Source organism: Pelecanus crispus, chromosome 2 (genome assembly GCF_030463565.1).
Source record: "Pelecanus crispus isolate bPelCri1 chromosome 2, bPelCri1.pri, whole genome shotgun sequence".
Taxonomy (NCBI): Eukaryota; Metazoa; Chordata; class Aves; order Pelecaniformes; family Pelecanidae; genus Pelecanus; species Pelecanus crispus.
In genome coordinates, this window is record NC_134644.1 from 41,077,040 (window position 1) to 41,097,265 (window position 20,226).

The 20,226-nt window shown below is 37.3% G+C and overlaps 1 protein-coding gene across 3 annotated transcripts in view; it reads right to left on the reverse strand.

Moving 5' to 3' along the window:
• The window catches only part of TBC1D5 (TBC1 domain family member 5), a 196,894-nt gene that overhangs the window by 161,869 nt on the left and 14,799 nt on the right, over window positions 1-20,226 (reverse strand). For 2 of the 3 annotated variants that reach the window (XM_075704984.1, XM_075704982.1), the window contains exon 2: window positions 5,168-5,234. In XM_075704984.1, coding sequence (XP_075561099.1) covers window positions 5,168-5,234 — 67 coding nt within the window. Of the gene's footprint in view, window positions 1-4,568; window positions 4,626-5,167; window positions 5,235-20,226 lie in introns of all 3 variants that reach the window. The other variant, XM_075704985.1, reaches the window with a different exon arrangement.

The window sequence follows — 20,226 nt, forward strand, 5'->3', positions numbered from 1 at the left end:
AAACTGTTGGAGGAAACCTGTGATCAGTGCAAAGAGTCACCTTCTCTTGCTGGAAATATGAGATTTGCAAGATGGAATTGCTAACTTCTTCACAAACAGGAACAAAATGAGAGTACTGGCACAGACTACCACATCCAGAGAAAGATTATAAGCACGTAATCTTTCTGAAGAATCATAAAATTCAGGGACAGAGTTTACAGGCTCTCAGACAAAATTAACTTGTACTGAGAAGGCCTCTTCGGACATAAATGGCATCAACCAGGATGGTGTCTAGCAAATGGTTCTAAGTAAGATAAAACAAACATGGATGCCAGCTTTATTGCTTCCTTGTGGAAAGAAAGGAAGGATGCAAGCGCTCAGAATTCTCCTTACAGAGCAGAGGTGCAGTGCCACTTCACTGCTTCCCCTTCTATTCCCAAATCTTTGTATCTCAAAATACTTGAAAACCCCAACAGAAACAAGCTTGTTCTTTACAGCTCTTGTTTATGTGTGGACACATAGTGGACAAAGTTCAGAAAAATAGGTTTTAATTGCACATAGGTGGCTTAAAAATAAAAAATAAAGAATCACCACCTGTGTATGAACAAGACTAAATAGGCTTGTGTAGATGGAAATGGGCTGCTTCCTAACAGATTAAAACAAGAGTTTTCCACAAGGTGGAGGTATATAAGTTGCCTACACCTTCACACTATGTTTAACATATAAGAACAGAGGCTATGTAGCCATTTCTGGCTCAGCTGCCAAGAAAAGCCATAGGTCAAACAGGAATTAAACTAGTTTCGCTATGCTCTTTTGGAAGACGGTAGAAACAGGAACAGCTTGCACCCCTTGCCGTCTTTCTTCTGAATGCTCAGTATCAGTCCTCTGGTTGTTGGCTGGCACACAAGAAACGTGTCTCAGCCAGCAGGACCACATTGCCTTTTTGCAGTAAGAAAGAAAACATCTGGTAAGCAGAATCTGTAAGAAGTCAGGGGAAGAAAATGGAATATGAAAGTCTTTCTTATATTAGATCTTCTGCCTATCTGAAATATCAGCAGAAGGAGGAATACACATTGTCTACATAACCCACAACTCTGAGCAATCATCACTTGTCATGGAGTTTAAGCCACACAGGAAAGAACTTTATCTTGATACATGGGGTAGAAATTAAACTTATATACAAGCGCAGAGGTGTATTAAGAAATTATCCAGCATAGTAGTCATGGGTCTCTGAATCATAAAGTAAGTTAACAACACAAGTATGAGAAGTGATCCTTTTTTAGGCTATATATTTATTAGAAACAGTATTAATGTATGAATCCACCTTGGAAGAAAATAAGTGTCCTTGAGATGTTAGATTCTATCAGCTAAATTGAATGTCTGCATCAATGGCTCTCCCTAAAAGTCATAATTAGGTCATTAAAATATATTTAGAAAAATAGCCTGTAAAATAAAGTTAAAAAATACTCACCTTCATTTTATTTCATAGGTCACTGTTATACCATCTAATAAGATAATTAAAAACATGCAAGCAGCTGGTACTGAGGCTAAACAGATTAATGTAATAGTCTGTAGTCATATGTGCTGGCAAGGGGTTCACCTCTTTGGCGAGGAGAAGGTCAGCTGCCCTTGGGAAGGCAGGAGAAAGACAGTATTTCTACTTTGGAGTGGCACTGCATTGCAGATACTGAAACTAGAGACCCACACCTATTTTTCTTTTCCTTTTGGTGAAGTCCGTCCAATCTGCACATCCAGAAAAGGCTTTAACCATAGCAGTAAAATTATACAGTAGAGTGGAGCTTAAATATTTTCCTCAAGTTTCTTATGTTTTAAAGATGACAGTTACTATTTGTCTAAATCCTTGTTCAAATTTTTCTAATAGTGAACTTCAAATTTTGATGACATGGTTCTAGGAAATAATTTTCATAATTTCTTATTAGCAGAGCTTCTTCCCAAGTACACAAAGAATACTTCCATCAGAGCCTGAAGACCAACTAGAAAATTCTCTGTGACCTGACAGGATGTATTCACAAACTCACAGAGTATTTAGACATATGTGCCAGTCACATGTGCTTTTCACTTACATTACTCACAAACTTTATGACCTAAAGGGAAATTCTCACTATGTGAACATAAGCAGCATTAAATCTGTGCCATGATCGACAGAAGCAAGAGCCACAAACTCTAAGGTGACACCATCATAGTAAAAATAAAACCATACAACTAGTTCTGGAGCATTATAAATACATCAAAAGATAATGGTCTGACATCCTTCATTAATACATACACACTCATAGTCTTGTACTGGATAGTGTAAAATTGTCCTTTAAAATAGAAAGTGTTGGAATCAACTAACACCCCCTGCTCTGTGAACCAGAGCATTCACCACCATTGTGGTAAAAACAGTATGCTCTTAAGAACACTTTAATAGCAAAACACATTCACAGTCAAATATTTTTAAACTTTTGAGTTGCCTCTTCTCCTAAAGAAACTGTAATGAGCTGCTACTGGTAAAACATAAAGCAGCTTTTGTTTCAGTGAAATTCCAGTAGAATTTTGCATGTATTAGCATTCTGCAAGCATGACTTCTATAATGATCCAAAGATGCCTTTGCCTCTTTTAGGGCAAAAATTCACTAGCCAGTCTTTTTTAAATACAGTAGACCGAAACACACTGGGTAAACAAGACTATCATCAGTTTTACCAAATAACTAATTTACTGAAACACTATTCATTGACAGTATCCTAAAATAAGTCCAAATCTCTAATGAGTCCTTAAAGAAATAACAACCATTTACCATTGCTACCTTTCAAGGTAGTTTAGGATTAACTTTTCATCTTTCATAAGGTATGAGCTGCTCATTTTTACTTAACATGCAGCACAGAACTATAACTATCAACACAACATTCAACCCAACCAGCAAATTTACAGCCAGTCTCATTATATGATGGGAGTTACTTGCCACCGAGCAGAAAATATTCATTTCACACCTTAAACATTGTAATACTACTTAATAACAGTGCTAACTTGCCAACTATTAAAAGTCAGAGGTTTCTTTTATATATATGTGTATACACACACAGACATATATATACACACACACGGTAGTATCTTGCTTTATTATCTTGTCTCTAATTATCACAATAATAATCTGGCAGTGGTATATGGGACTGCTTTTAAAATATTAATTAACTTCAGTTTTGTAAGTTGGGCCGTAATCCTCTCTGACGGAATACAATTATTATTCAGTGGAAGTTGTAGCCAACGTCGAATTTATTGTCTGCACTTTGGACTAAGGAATATGGAGATACAAAGGCCAACTTTAACTTCCTCTTATTTGTGGAGCATTAAAGATGGCTGAGGATTCACTACAGTTTAGGCTGAACTGGTTTAGCACCCTGGACTGGCTCACTGAGAGCTGAGTGCCACTGGATGAGTGGAGAAGGGGTAGGAAGAAAGGATCGGACCCCAGCTTACACTCTCGTGGAACCAGAGCCTAGCTGAAGCTCGCTGCTTCTGCAAGTTTTACCTTGGCAGGTACAACAGCTGGGGCTCTTGAGTTAATGACTTTCAGGTATACGTATCCCGGAATTAATGGCAGAGCGAGCTCTCAACTCCTTCCTTTTGCTGATCTGGCTAAATTCTACCTTGCCTATTTTTCAGAGACTGCTTCATGGTCTCTGTATCTACATATGCTTCTCACCTAAAAATATGAAGATTATTCTGGGTGGTATTTTTGAGCCCTTCTTTTAACCTAGATAGTATGTTGCATATATTAGAGAACACAAATATGACAAGAAATTGAGTCAGGCAGAACCCTGAAATGGATCTGCTAACATATTTTTTTCTCAAAGTGAACATGCTAACGACCCTCAAACGGTTTTATATCATCACAAAGTAGGTTTCATTAGAGCAGACTTACTAGAATACAGAAAATCGGAAGGATTTCTAAATCAAACCTCCCCTGTCCCACTGTGTCCATGCAGACACACCTTTTTTTCCAACCTTGCTCTCAGTCCAGAAGCTTCCTCTGGGTGTTTGAATCGCAACAAACTCTTTGCTGTTCCCTCTAGGTCCTTATGAAAAGTCTTTCTTTTTAACATCCTCAAGACCAGGCTGTTTGCTCCCTGCTCTCCTCAGCAATCTCTCAGTCTCCAGCCTGCAACAGGTTCTCCAGGCGTTGGGTCCCTCCCTGCCACCCCACACCTGAAGGCTCCTCATGCCCAGCACAGCTCACTGCCTACAAGATGGTGAGATATTCCCCACCCAGCCGGCTGCAACCAGGACAAGGCAAACAGGCAGGTTCCTCCTGCCTGCCTGCCTACACCTCTTTGAAGTACAGACTCCAGAAGACTATAAACAAAACATGAAAAAGATGCCATCCATCATAGTTCAATAAATTAATCCAAAATAATCATGTGGTAAGCTTGTTTTATTTTACCACACTTAAGCATCAAAATCAGACGCAGTCATTCTGGTTAGCACAAGTCTTACTATTAATTTACCAGTCACAAGGACAAAGATTTAGCATTTGGAGCAGAGGCAGTATTTTACTGGCTGAAAGATGAAACTACACATCTGCTGATTACCTTTCTGTGCTTTCAAGTACAAGACACCCTCTGGTATGTACCCAAGCGAGACTCAAGCTCAGTGACAGGGCTGCAAGAAGTTGCTCAGCATCGCGTTTCTTTAACTGCTGTTTACTACCAACAGAATTGAAACATTATTTTCCCATCAGAAAAGCTCAAATTTAACAAATCCTAGCTTTAGGTTTTGACCTGAAGTAACAAGCAAATAGAGTTCCATGTGGTCCACAGATCCAGTTACTTTGGAGAAGATCAGAAAGGTGATCCCTGGTGAGTTAAATATTTCAACATTTAGCTTAGCTGGTATGAGTCTAGGTAGGAATTTCTACTTTATTGCATACTTTCGAGTAAAAAAAAAGCCAAAAAACAACCTTAAAAATATTTAGGCTTACAAACATCCTGTTCTTTTCTTTGTTAAGCATTTTGAACAGCTTTCTCAAAAAAATAATCATCCAGAAAACAACTTTTCACATCATTCCTTAATTAAAGATTGTACAATACTCTTAAAATATACAGACCTGTTATTTTGCTTTAAATAGATTATGCTGTTTATTATATACAAACTTTTTAAAATTAGGAAACAAACATAAAAAATTACCAACCTGTAAGAAAGAAATGTTCCATCAGAATCTGAGGTGTGGTGTGTGCTTCCATTTTCATTTGATCCTCCTAATACAAAAATAAAACACCTTTGTTATAAGACAAATGCTGATAATAACTTTAGTTTATGACAAAACTTAGATAGACAAGTCTCAACTTTACATCTTCAAATTCTTACAGCTGGCAAGAGAGACAAGTAACCTCCATGTTCAATTTGGAGTCTGAATGTTCTGGAAATCTGAGATTTAATTTCACTTGAAGTTTTGATTAAGGCCCTTCTCAACTTCTTAAACACAATTTTACTTGTATAAGGTTATAGAGATATACCATATAGTTTGATTTTACTAACATAAGTTAAAGAATGTAAAAGCTCATCTATTTTGTGAAGAATTTTGAGTTGACTATACGATAACAGATATTTTTTGCCATAGCATAAGCTCAAAGCTTCTCTGAAACTACCGAAGCAACATGTCTGCAAAGCATCTTGTTTTACATCCTGTGGGCTGTTCATACATAGAACAGAGACAGTCATAGAAACCAAGGATTACAAAGAAAACTTCCTCTCTATAATAACTACTTCTATTGAAGGACTGTTACAAGCCGGCAAGAATCATCTATTTTTGAAAGCAAATTTATTCATGTCCTGGTTTATAATATTTATTCTTGCCCAACCTGCCATTTAACTTGATAATTCCTCAATGCCCCTGTATATTTCCTTAAGTCATTTACAGATAGCATTGCGCACCTTTTGCGTCCTCTGTTCTGCTTACTGAAATCAAGTTCTTTCAGTCTTTTTCCTAAATGAGGCTCCCTATTCCCTGTTTTGTTTAAATCAGTCCTTCTTACACATGGAAAAGATGGGACAGGAGCTGTAGACAGCATACTAAAAGTTTAATCAGTTGATTCTTTGGACAGTGGTTTTCTTCTCTATCAAAAAAACCTTGCTCAATACAGTCTATAGTCACACCACACCATCTTGCAGTTTCACAGCCATCCCTAACCAGCACTCCTAGATGTTTAGTCTCCATTTTTATTTACAAAAAGAAGTTTGCAGTGTACAGTAAAAATTCTTGTCAGTACAATACTGTATTTCAGACTATTTTGTGCTGTTTCTAGTCCTCTTTTCCTCAGAAAGGACCAGTCCTACCCGAATACTCTATTTGTGCTTGTGCCGGATAGTACCGTCTAAATTTCTTCATAAAAGTCCATCAGTGCAGTCTCTCACTTTGTGGCAAGATGACAAATGAAAATATTGGATAAGATCAGTTCCACCACAAACTCCACTAAAAATAATTCCTTCATTAAAATCTGCACTTCTCTATTAGTCTTATAATTACTATACTTCACTAATCCCCATCCCTTCTATTTCATAATAACTCCTGTGGCACTACATCAGATGGTTTACTGAGGTCCAGATAGACTTAATGTATTTCCTTAATGTATATTTTGAAAGGCTAGCAGTTTAGTTGGGCACGATCTCCCATTTAACAAAACACCTGCACTAAAAGTTATGCAATTTGCTTTTCTTCTCTCTCTTACTTCTTCCTTAAAAACTTTTCTAAAGCCCTGCACAGATAATAGTCAACCTATATAGCCACTTTGCTATCACTTTTTTTTCTCTTAATCTAAATACAGGTACTACATTGCCCCTCCTTCAAATATATGCGATCAGCCATGAACTAAAAGACTAAAAAATTGTTCCATGCAGCAGTTTTTGTCAGTATTCTTGAAAGTCATCTACTCTGCAAGTCAGATGCTTTAATCTTCATTGGATGTGCTAATTTAAAATATCTACCCAACACTCCCTTTTATTTTATTTATTTATTTCCAGGCCTTTGCCTGAAATTTTATTTTTACTGAAAACTAAAACTTTTCCAGTTTAGACCATACCTGGATTACATTTAATATAATTTGTCCATTTGCACTGCACAATGGTTCTAGTTTTCTTCCCCAGGAAGCTTCTTTACATATTCAAGTAATATTTTCTTGTTAATTTGAATTCCCTTCTTATGATCTAATTCAACTTAACTTTTGCTAATTACCACTATAACCCCACACTTTCTGATATCCAGGAGGAAGTATTCTTTGCAGATCAAGCTGTTTTCCTGTTTCTGTCAGGATCTTTGCTTACTCCAGACATTCCTTAAAAATACTTAATCATTCACTTTGGCACAGAACTTTCCTTCCAAGTGTTTTTTCTCATCTCATTTGGAATGCATTTTTTTTTATTAACTTTTGCACCTTTGTCTAAAATAAATCCCAAACCTCCTCTACATTTTAGTCTAAAATCGCTCAGTCCAGTTGATTTCACTAATTAGCTCTCTCAATTTATTTTGAAAATGGAAATCCTACTTAATCAATCTGCTTTTTGTTTACTAAATTTAACTAAATTAACAACACCAGATATTTCATCCAGGAGCCGACCCTCCCGTTATTAATAACCATCTGTTCCGTATTTTCTTGTATCTTGGAAAATAGTCTCCCATATTGGGACAATTTTAAGTAATACGCTTTTTCATATATTACCCATCTCTGCATCTGATCCTGAGCATTCAGAGAAATGACTGAACTATGTTCAGTCTCTTTTAAAGCCGTATGACTAGGTGGCAGGGATATTGGACCATTGTTTATAGGGACACAGCACATCAAAATGGGTGCCGAATGCACTACTGCACTTTATTTATGCTTAGACAACTCCTAAGCATTCACCTGTCACACTAGTCAGACTGAAAAAGAAAACCCATTCACAACGCCAAGTTCATATGCTGAAAAATATCTTTTGGGACTCTCTTCAAGAATGGGAACATGATCTTCCTCCTTTCAGAAGACTGAGGTTTAAGATTATCTCAAAAAATGCAAGGCCTTTATCTCTCAATTAAACCATTCGTCCTGCTTGAAGAGTCAACAGGACTCTGCAAAGAAAACCAGCACCTTGGTGATAGAAGTTTTTCTTTCATCAGGATCCCACAAGGAACATCTATGGGATCCTGGGTCTGCTACATCCACTGAGTTTGAAAGGACACCCCTGCAGCTGTCCTTCACAAACTACTCTAAGTGTAGCTTGCTTTATTCTGAAGCACTCAGAAGACAACAATTTCCTTTATTTAAATGACTGCCAAAATACTTTAGCATTCTTAATCTTACATCCATTGTTAATAAATCTCATATTCATACAAGTTATTGTTGGGGGTTTTTTTGAGAGGCGCTTTTGCTGCTCCATCGTATCATTAGCAGCAGCTACCAAAACTGCACAAGACTAGGTACATTCAGCTGTTAGAAACAGGATTTAGTGGAGCAGGCATTTTTGTGGTTGTTTTCTTGCTCCATCCCCTTTAAGGCAGATATGTCTGTTATCATGAAAAATTATTTAGATGTCTTTCACTGAAACTGATAAAAATGATAAAACAAAGTGCAAAATAGTCATTGACTTAAAAGAAGATTCCCTAAATTTTACCTACCATTATCTGAAAGGCTTTCTAGCAAAACCTGGTAAGCATTCATAGTCAGCAATATCTGACAACAAACGGGACAGGTGCTTCACTAACTAATAACAATAAAGCTGTGGGAATCCATGCCCTGGATCACCTCTCCTCAGGCAAGTTCCAGTTATTCCTCCTTTTGAAAGGTATGGTGAACTCCCAGTAGAAGAAATAGATTACTTGTATCTTCTTCAGTAATAATGATCCAAATTTCCGGTAGAATTAGGACAGATACTGAACAGTTATGAATAGAAGATTCATGATGCTGGTAACAGAATTTGTGGTCTCCTTTAAAAATTCTTGATTCAGTATTATCCTAATCTTCAGATCCTTTCTGAGATTCAAAAATGGGAAGAAGGGCTCTGCTGAAGAAACAGAAGATGCTCTACCAACCCTGTCCCACACCTCCTGAAAAGGCTTCCAAACTTCAAATGCAAGAGCTAGGGGGAAAGGAAGGTAAAATAAATGTTATCACTCTTTCAGAGAAAAAGAAGGGAAACAACCAGTGCCATAACAAGCATCGGTATCAAAGTAAGTACCCAGCTTTCAGTACTAGAGCAGTCACTGGTTTTAATACAACAATAAAGTAAGGCAGTGCCCTTCCAAAGGGACTGAAAATCAGCTGGATATCTTTCTTGCTGCTGCTTTAACTGGAGAAACTCCCTCTCCTGGGAACGAACCCTCTTCCTCCTGAAAGAATCCAGTTCTATTGCTCTATTTGAGTAAAGGCTGTTCTTGTGCATGGAGACCAAGGTCTAAAGGGAGCTGGGACTTGGGTAGCTGGGACGTGGTACTACTGGACACAGCTGGAGGCTGTTTCAAGAGAATTTGCATAACTTGAAATTGATGCTTTTACTAACCAGTCAAAAAAGAACATTTCAAATGCTGGCTTCTTTAGATTTCAGAGATGCATGGAGAAGGATTTGTAAATTGTACATTTACTAGGGTACTAGATTCACCCAGAACACACAGGCTTGTCACCTGCAGCAACTGTTTTCTTGTAAGAACATGTTCGAGATTATAGACATAGCATAAAATAGATGAACACAGAATAAGGAGGATGCCAAATACACTTTCTGAAGATTATCTGAAAACCATGCGTAGAAATTGTAACAAGGAGAAGCCTAATTTAAATATGCACACTATTTTTTTCTTTTTATTTTTTAACAGCCTATTATACTGACAGTATAATATCTTCTCAAAGAAGAGGTTTTTCAAGCTGCAGTGCACATTTTCCACTTCAGGCAGTAAGAAGAACCTGGGTAGCATTTCAGAGCTCCAGTTCAAGAGATGCTCTGGGTACACACCAGGCACGATGAGCACTCTGAGCTTAAGCATGTGCTCAACAAGAGTAAAAAAGCATGTGAAGAGCAACGTAAGGATCAGACATTTCTTACTCATCTCCTTCATTACTTCTCTGAAAACAGCTATTTTCTGTGAGATGCAAAAATTCAGCACAGGAGTCCTTACAGAGAAGGGGTGGGATACTATCATAACCAGCTACAAGTCCGTGAAGACAAGAAGCTTGAGTGACATTGCCTTACTCTATGGATATACTGCTACTTTTAATAATAACTGTAGTTTTTTTTTTTAAATATGTTTTGATACTGAAGAAATGTCTTTACAGATATATGTATTTCTGTATGTATGTATACACACATACACATGTCTATGTGTGGGCCACATGTATATTTATACAGTGCTAACCAATTTACCAGTCTCGTGTCAGCTATGAAAGGGTTTTATGGCTGGCAGTTTAGGAATTCGTGATAAAAGTGATCCCACTTAGGAAATCAAACTGTGCATTCCCCTGCTTACAAGTGTCAAAACGGAGATAGATCTCTTCGCTGAACGAGTTTGCACTCTGCTTAATATTTTCTTTGTATTCTAATCAAAGGTTAAAATGTTGTTAAAAAACAAAATTTACTTAACAGTTGTGAAAATTTAAGTTCAGGTTGATATAAAACACCCAATCATTAATGCAGTGTTATATGATCAGAGACAAGGAAAATTTTAACACAAATATATGCTTGCACTCTAAGGTTGTCAATTCTTATAACATGACTTCCAAATTCCATGCTATATTCATTTTCAGCATATTTAAAGCTTAATAATTTAATGATTTATCCAATTTTAATTTATACTTTCAAAACCACTTTGAACAATCTGAGGTGCCACTGGAGATCATAACAGTGGTCCTGGTTAAGTCAAATAATAATTATAGCGCTTTCACTTTAAAGATGAGATTATTTTTAATTATTGAGTGAAGTACTTGAGGTACCATACTTATATAATTATGCTACTCATTAAATGGTTATTGAAAGCTGAAATGTAATTTTAATGACAGCTACCTATTTTTCTTTGCACACTTTATAGATGACAGATCAGTCAGGAATTCTAGTTTGCTCAAAAAAATCCTTGCAGCTGCACTGGTTCTTTCAGGTGTAAAACAATTAAGCTGTGCTTATTTTAAAACTTTAAACATTTTTTTCCTCAAATGATATTTATATGATATACAGGAACTAGTAAAAACAGAACAATAATGCATGGATATTTTTTATTCTTCACAGTAACACCAAAATTCTGGTCCTAAACTATATACATTCCAAACAATATCCCCCAAAAACTAGTGGCAATACAAATATGGAAGAATGATTTTAGTCAAAATGTGTTCCTCACATTATGCAAACAAAAAAAAAAATGCGTAACAGATTGCAGACCTTTATTGTGAGTATAAAGGGGTAATCAACATACAATAAGCATTTTACTATGCATTAAAACTATATATAATGCCACGAGACTCCTTTGCTTTTTGTAACACCAAGGTTCAGAACTCTTCAAACATAAAATCCCTTTGTACTATTTACTCCACAGATAGCTATTCATCAAACTGATCTGGATTTATTCTAATATGTAGGAATCTCTGACAATTGACACCACAGAGTTGTGGCCTCGGAAATGAGCACCTAAAGATTTATGCTCTGTATTTTAATCCTTTACACGTGATGTTTGAAATTCAGCATATCTGTCCATTGTTCCAAAGGCTGGTATCTTGTTCAAATTAAGCTTTCCTTTTTCACAATGAAAACCAAACAGAAGAGTAAATTTGTTTCATTAACAATATTAAAGCAAAGATTTCTGAGTTCAGTGTATGGGGAAAAGGCAATAAAGTTTTGAAGAGGGAAAAACTGCTTTGTTCCTTCAATCCCCTAGTTGAAATTAATTATAGCAAATGTTTATGAAAACATCTGTTCCATACAGTTATAAATTCTTAATTTTAGCATGGGCGATTCCAGGCTCCTGTATTATTTTGAAAGAGAGCAGTCTGACAATTGAAAGGTTTACAAAAGAGCACACAATTTGTATTTCTACAGCACCAAATATGCAGTTTGGAAAGTCTTCAGGATCTCTGCAGCAAAGGAAAAAAAAATAAAATACAAAAAGACTAAGACGCCTGAAGCTTTCTGATTTGGGTCCGCTGATAGACCAAAATGGCAGTAAGAGGAGAAAAAATGAAAATAAAGGAGAACTAATCCCAAAACATAAGGCAAATTGAGATTTTACTACATAAACTAGATCTTTAAAAAGTAAAATGTAGCAGAGCTATGGATTTCTCTGTTACGTATTTTGATAGATTCCCGAGGAGCGAGGGAGGGAAGCTCACGGCACTGCTGTATCGCGTCAAGAGAGGGTGCTGCAGAGTTTAAGATGATGCAGTCGCTGCTGCCCTTCTGAAGCTCCATCGTGGGTACCAGCAGCCCCTACACTACAGACAATCTTTTGGACTTTTTACATAACACCCTTGCAACTACAGTGTTAAATTCAATTTACACCAAATAAGCTTTTAAAATGATTAAATGGAGCAAGCTTGAAGCAGCGTACAGAAACTGAAAATAATGCCTTCAGCTAAAGAATTAAGTGCACAGCACTCCTGATATTTATAAAATAATTATTAGGCTGGAAAGTTGAAGAACATTTCACTCTGAGCAAGTTGTTTAAGTTTTCTGAAATAAATATGATGCAACTTTTTGGTGAGCGATCTTTTAAGTACAAACCTGACTCTCTATCCTCTGCTTCAAGTTCATTTAGCATTAGATGCATACTTTGAAAGCATGCATTGCTTGGTACAGATTTTTGGGTAGCATTTTAGTTCCAACAACTGTGCCCTAAAATATTATATTTTGCCATGAATGAAATAAAAAGTTACACACTATGATAATTAGCAATATATGCAGATAATTAACTGTGAGACTTTGCCTTTAGAAGCACAAAAGTCTTACATAGGCTGAAATATTCATCTGTTTATCCTTCAATATTAATGTCAGAAAGATGTATTAAGCATTAACAGTGGTTTTTCCCCCTTAAGCTTATTTGAGTTAGGAAAGGAACACAATTGTAAAACACAATACAGTACCCGCACATATGCCAATCTTGCGATAGTGAAACAAAGCTGGTCACATTTGAAAATAGGTAAGGAACACTGACACCAAGGTGCAAAATCAAAGCCTGTTTTAGCCCTGCAGAAAACTGCTGAACAACATGATAGGCAGACACACTGGCTTGCAGTTGTGAACAAAAACTTCTGGAGATAATAAGAATATCTTGTATTGCATGTTGCTCAAACCCAGTCAATTCTGGTGTCTCTTGGATTGCTGATTTACGACAATCAAGTGGCATCTTCTATGATCTTTGCATACAAAATCACAATTGCATGTGTGTATACGCATATATGAGTAAACTCTGTGTATTCTCCAGGCAAAATCTCTGTTTTAAATAATTTTGTCTATGCACTTCAGTTTAAATCAAGACATAAAAATAAGAGGGTTTCCATTTTAAGTGAAACTGCTTCTGAGTGTTCACAAATCTAAACACCAACCCTGTCATTAGGTTAGCCTCTAAATTAACATACCACTTTTCCACATGTAAAATGTATGTGTGAAAAACTGTGGATGGGAAAAGATACACAAAAGTCTAGATGACTGATTTTGAAATTAGAATGTAGCATCAGTGTTTAAGAAATGTAGCCCCTTGCAGCTCAACTTTAAATTCAGCAGTAAGTATATTCAAAGGACTTACAATATTTCTATTCCTGATGAAGCCTCTGTGTTTACCAAAATAGGCTGAGCTATATACACTGTCCTCTAAGCCAAAAATAATAAAATACATAGAATAAGGAATTTTACTCTAGTACCACTGAACTAATTCATAGGAATGCTTGAGAAGAATTCTCAGGTGATTGCAAGGTAGCAAAATCTTAAATAATTTACATCCAGATGTGTTTTAATACAATCTCTTTGAGCATGATGGGAAGGACAAGTTTAACTGTGATGCTCGTAGTGATTTAAATACTTCAGAAAATACATGTACATGGAAAAATGGTTTGACTTCCCCTTAAGTGGGAACCACACAAGACTAGCTTATATAAGCAAATGTGACTTCCACTGAACTCGATAAGCATTTAGTCCAGTAACGCCTGGATTGAATTTGTAACCAGAAGCAGTAAGACTGGTAAAAGAAAAAAATTCACAGGATAAGGCAAAATGTGATTCTTCTAACTTTTTTTTTTAGTTGTTGTTTCTCTTAGTGCGCCTGTCTTTGGTCCACTGTAAATTATGTCCACTTCTGTTCATATGCTCAGTACTACAGCCTGTATCTACTACTTAACCTGGCCGATCATGTACCATGTATAACTTAAACTTAAGTTCCTAGGTCATCACCAAATGTGACTCAGAAGACTCTAGGATAAGATACAAACATTTTAATGTAGTCTGATTGAAATAGAAGCTGTATACCTAATAAATAATATAATGTCTAACTTCAGTAAATTCTTTAAGAGCATATACACAACAAAATAGCAAATTAGTAAAATTAGCAAAACAGAGGATAGAGTAATCCAGTATAAGTAGGGACAAGTAGCACAATTAGACTGTATGGAAAGAAAAAAATCTTAGAAGCTGCCTGGCATCATCGCTAGGAACTTACGTCTCATGATATACAAATGCCGAGTGACTTATCACTTGCATCCAGAAGAATTTAGCTAATTTTAACTTATAAACAGCCTAAAAGGCCTTTGAGCTATAAATTGCAATAATCTAAAGATAGCAAGAGGCAATAAACATGAGTTAATGACTCAGCATCCTCCTGAGATAGCACTGGTCATGCAGCTTTGCTTAATCTTAGACATGCACAATCACTGTAAAAAGGTGGTCTCCAGAGACCATTTACACTGACAATAAGAAAAACATACCATCTCTTTATATGTTTGAAGGCTACTATTGTCCTTTAATTTACTTCAATTACATCCTATTTTTAACCACATTTCTATCCTACAGATAGATGCAATCTTTCTGTTTGGGATAATAAATCATATGTAAGTATAGTTTGATTTTTATATTCAACAGCAGTAATGCACATTCCATTGAGTCTAGGAAAAAAACTGAGCCGAAAAGGATTGAGCAAAAGTTTTCTAACATTCTGCTGTTTTGCCAAGATTAAATGATAGTAGAAGACAAACGAGAAAGGATTAAGTGCTCTCTTATTGAAATAGAATTGCCCTTTCAACAAGAAGCTAGCTCCTCTTCAACTAACAGGCTTATCACGGGAAAGGCCAGTCTGGCCAGGAAGCCACACGGTAGTGATACGCAGCTTCACCGCCTAAAGTTGGGGAGGTGGTCTCATGATAACCAGTACCAGAAGTTAGAAAGAGCAGGAGCAATTCTGCTTTGTTTCTTTGCTGTTTCTTACCAAAGGAAGCTAGTACAGCAGGCTGATGACTTACAGCACTACTGATGGATGTCAAAGGCTTCTCCTGAAAGCAGAATGTACTTTCCGGGACCTTCTTCCTTCAGTGTAAATACGTTTAGGAACACTGTGAAAATCATACCACTTTCCTTTGCCCAGCACATACACACAAAGAGGTTCAGCCTGAAATCAGAGCACCCATGTGGCTACTGTGGTGACACGTGTAACTAGCTACTTGCTTATCTGGAATGGGATAACAGACAGCATTTATGGCTAGGAGGCAACCAGAAAGAACAAAAGAAGCAGCATCGTTGCTGCAAATGGAAACGCGGAAATTCAGGCACATGAGAAACTAAGAGGCAGTGGAGCTACTTGGCATGCCGTGAAGGGGCTGGCACTACCCCTGAGAGCCAGGGGCTGAACTGTGGGTTTTGGCTCTGAGGAAGAGGAAGCAGATGAGAAGCTTGAAGTTAGGGAAGTTGTCACGGAGATGCGAGACTGGGCAATGCCTGGACTTTCCTCAAATGCTACAGTTTTAAAAGCACACAGTAAGAGGTGAAGAAAGACCCACATGAAGCATCGTGGGAAGCAGCCAGCTACTAAAACGCCCAGGGCCAGGGAGAGGTCTCTGGGCACCCACAGCATCCCCGTCACCCCAGGAAGCTCAGCTCCTCCAGCCCCTTCCAGCTGCAGGCTCCTCTTCCCCTACCACAACTCCTTTTAGCACTGCTGGAAGCAGTCAGATTTGTAGGTCCGACAGGCTACTTTGGACTTACATCAACATAAACTGCAGGATAACCTGTTAAATTAGTTAGAAATAGGATCCTGCTTGTATCTATTGAAAAGACACGTTTTTAATAATGTAAACTATGTAACACATTTTAGCAGTACTACACACACCAAAAAAAAAAAAAAAAAAAAACCCCGAATGGTTTATTAAACTATGAACACAACACACTAGAAGGGCGTATGATTTTTACTTCCTTTCTCCATCATTCATGACACAACAGAAAGCACATTTTTTCATCCCTTACCAAATCTATTATGTGAATGATTTTGGAAAAGAAACTTAGTCTCTGGGTAAAGTTGAAAGTTATCTGGGTAAAACTTAATGATGTTCCATCAGTAGCAGAGTCTACAGCTAAGACAATTCACAAGTGCAGTGTCAAAAAAAAAAAAAAAAATCACGTTAGCATACCTTCACCTTATGATAGCACCAGTACCTGGCAAACTTGAACAAAATGGTCCGAGAAAAACCCCAACAACCTGAAGACAACCAACACTGCTGCACAGACTCAAATACTCGACCCTGAAAGGGACATTCCCGCTGCCAATGGAAGAGCCCTTATCCTAATCAAATTAACTATACAGAAGGACGTGCATCAGAAAGGGACACCTGAGCTTAAAGCTGCTGTGCTTGGTTTTATAAGATGAAGCCAGGAAGCCCTAGACTCCTAATTTGAGGCTGTCTAATTAAGGCTGCTAATTCTCAGAATACATTGTGTATCCAGTTGACCTGTACCTCAGAGAACATGAAATGAAGCAGTACCCTACATTTTCTACAAATTTCTCTGATGAAAAAACACGTCACCAAACAGTATAAAAGAAGTACTGAGCTAGAGCTTTTAAACTGCCAAAGCAAAATATGCTAAAGCATAATGAAAACACTAGATTTTAATTAAAATTCTTCTAAATCAACCCTTAGCTAATTTGGAGAGCACCAACTGTGTACTTTGCTGGTGCAAAAGCAGATGCTTGTTGTGAATGACAGATCTAGAAAAATTTGAAGAGCAAAGGTATATATGCATTAGCAGTAAACTCTAGATGTCTAAGAGATGAAAGTCCACAGCTAGATCAGAATATAAAAATATATGAAATTGACAGCCAGAATGACAAAACACTTCTATTTACTACAGTGCAAGGTAGTTTGTTGAACAACGGTCCCTCTGTTGTAGATACTGAAAAAGAAACCCCCCACAAAACCATTCTGTGAAGAAGTATGTAATCCATCACGGGACAGATCTCTGTTCTCCACCCTTGCCCTCCTGTGAGGAGGATGAGTAGCATCAATGCATAGTGATGCTTCAGAATGGAACTAAGGAGACATAAGAAATATGAGATTTCAGAAACGCGAAGTAGACAAGTATGACTAGATTTTTCTTGCAGAGAACAATTATACTGAAGTTCTCGAAAAGGTTGATGATTGGATAAATGAAAGGATAAATGTTAAGTAGTAGTCAATTTTTCTGGACAGTTATCCCAGTTCTCCAAGATAGAAAATGTGTAATACCTTTTAGCCAAAAAGAAAGCAGTCCGAGTGCAAGACAAAAGTGTTACCCAGTATCAGAGAACACCAGCTTTTTGGTTTTGGATTTTTTGACCAAGTACTACCTAACAAAAATGTGAAAAGGCATGTTTCATGTATGTAATTCATATTAAACCACAAAAACGATCATCTGGAGAGCAACAGAACAGTCCTGAGGGACTACAAATTCTAAAATATTTTCACTTTTCTTCTGATTTCACCTTCCAAATTTTGGATGTGGCCATGACTTGCGACGCTGTATGACAGGTATGGTACCTCTCTGTCCAGCTGGAGAGAAGAGAAAGCTCTGATCCAGAAACTTTGACTCTTCCATACTATAGCTCTGCATTCTCAGCAGGCATGACACTGTTACCTCCACCACTGTGTCCAGACGGCACAGACCTCAAGTGACGTGAAAGGAACGGGTCTGCACAAGGTCATTTGGGCATATCCATAGTGTGCTATTACAGACTTTGAAGTACGGGTGCAGAATTTACACACATACTGTGGGAGCGAAATTCAAGACAATAGCTGTCTGACTCGAGCACAGGCATTATTTGAAAAAGTACTATATGCTGTGACTCAGGTCATAAGACAGAGCAAGAAAGAATATATATGTCTGAACAAGTTTTCTGTTTCCTCTCATTGGAATGACAGTGAATAAAGACGACGAAAATTACAGCATGTGAATACTAGTGTAATTACTGAATAGTTCCCCACATAATTATGCAAAACAGATCTATCCATAAGTTAATGTAGCCATTTTCTTTCTGAAACAGAATTTTCATGCCATCCATCAGTCACCCCAAAACACAAACCTTAGATGACTTAAGTACACAGAATTTACTCATTCGGCCTGTAATATAAGCAATGCATGTGAGTAGAAATAAAGGTTTAATGAAACAAAATAACGTACTCCACAAGGGAAAACACATTTTGCCCAAAGAAAAAACTAATGTAAATAAATGGAGACTTGACTATTTGATAAATATAGCCCCAAAGGTTATATATTTACTGAAAGAATATAAATATTGTACTTGATGTAGATTTTTTTTTTATTTGACTAGAAACATTAATTGCTTTCTAAATACAATAATATTCTTTCCTTTCAAACTGTGAGGTCTCATTTCTTTTACTGCAACACGTAACCAATTACCTAACAAAAATGTTTACATTAATCACAATGACTCTGTATTTTAGGTTTTATACCACCAATTTTATTTTTGCTTAGAACTGAACTCCCTCAGGCATTCTTTCGTGCCAACTGTTAATTTCTATCAGTGATAAAGTTCCCTTAAGCTTCTTTTAACATCTACTGGACATGACCTCATAAAATTTAATGCCATTCATTAACCCCAAGCACTTAACTTTACACAGTAATGTCAGGCATCTGACTTTTCAGTGCATGAGAAATCCAAGTGGGAACTGTTTGAGAGATACAAATTACAAATCATTTGAGTAGTAGAAAGAATGGCAATGAACAATATTAAAGGGTGAATCAAGACTTGAGCAAAAGTAGGGTTCTTGCAATGCCTTCTATCTAGAATTATAAAACATTTATACAAACAAGGAAGAGGCTGCAACGTGATCATTTTGGCTTGCGAGGCAACTGAAATTCAGAGCTGGGGCTGAATGCCAGGTTTTTAACACTGTCTGAAGCAGATATGATGTTCAGTCTGGTTTTCTTGGGTGTCCAGTAGCCCTTCAGGCATTTTGGAGAAGCACAGGTGCTAGGACCACCTTACGTTCTGCAAAGGCCACGCACCATCAAGACTGGGGTAAGCCAGAAGAAGCAGTTTCTTTAAAGTGCTCCTCCCTTTCTTCCTGCAAGAGCTTTGCCTAGGTTTAGCTTTAGAGTGTGGTGGTTGTTCTGATTTTGGTTATGTACCAAGAAAGCTTTCGGAGGGACAGCACTGTTTTTATTTTCCCTGAGATGCACAGATGGGTGATGTCTGCTTAACTCATTTAACCATATTTCCCAGTGGCTTCACACATGTTGGAGAAAATGTGGAAAATTCTAGAGGTGAATGAAAAAAAATACTTAGCAACAATTTTCTGGCTTCTCTTGGGCCATTCAAGGACATTCCTTGTGGAGAGTGGAAACTGAGTGACAGCCTGCCAAGGCCCTGACTGTAAAAAGGGCACATTGTTTGGGGCGGGGTGTGTGTGTGTGTGTGTGTGTGTGTGTGTGTGGTGTGAGTGGTTTATTTTCTGTTTCTGTTGGCTCAAGAGATATCTAGGCATCCTCTGTGAAAAAGGACAGTGCTATGCAGCTAGAAACATGGTCCATCACAGTTCCTGATAGCAATCTGCTTATTCAGCTCTGTTACGCAAAATCGCCTCCCCTAGTCTGTATACAGGGCTCGCTTTTTCTTGGTGTCACAGGCTGTTACATTCTGGGTTAAGCAGTTGATGCTGCTGGAGCAGGGATCAGCTTAACATTTCTATACAAATTATACAAGGTAGCTATAAATTGCTTCATGAGAACCCACGTGAGATTTGACGCTGATGTCTCTAAGTGCTACAAATTTATTTA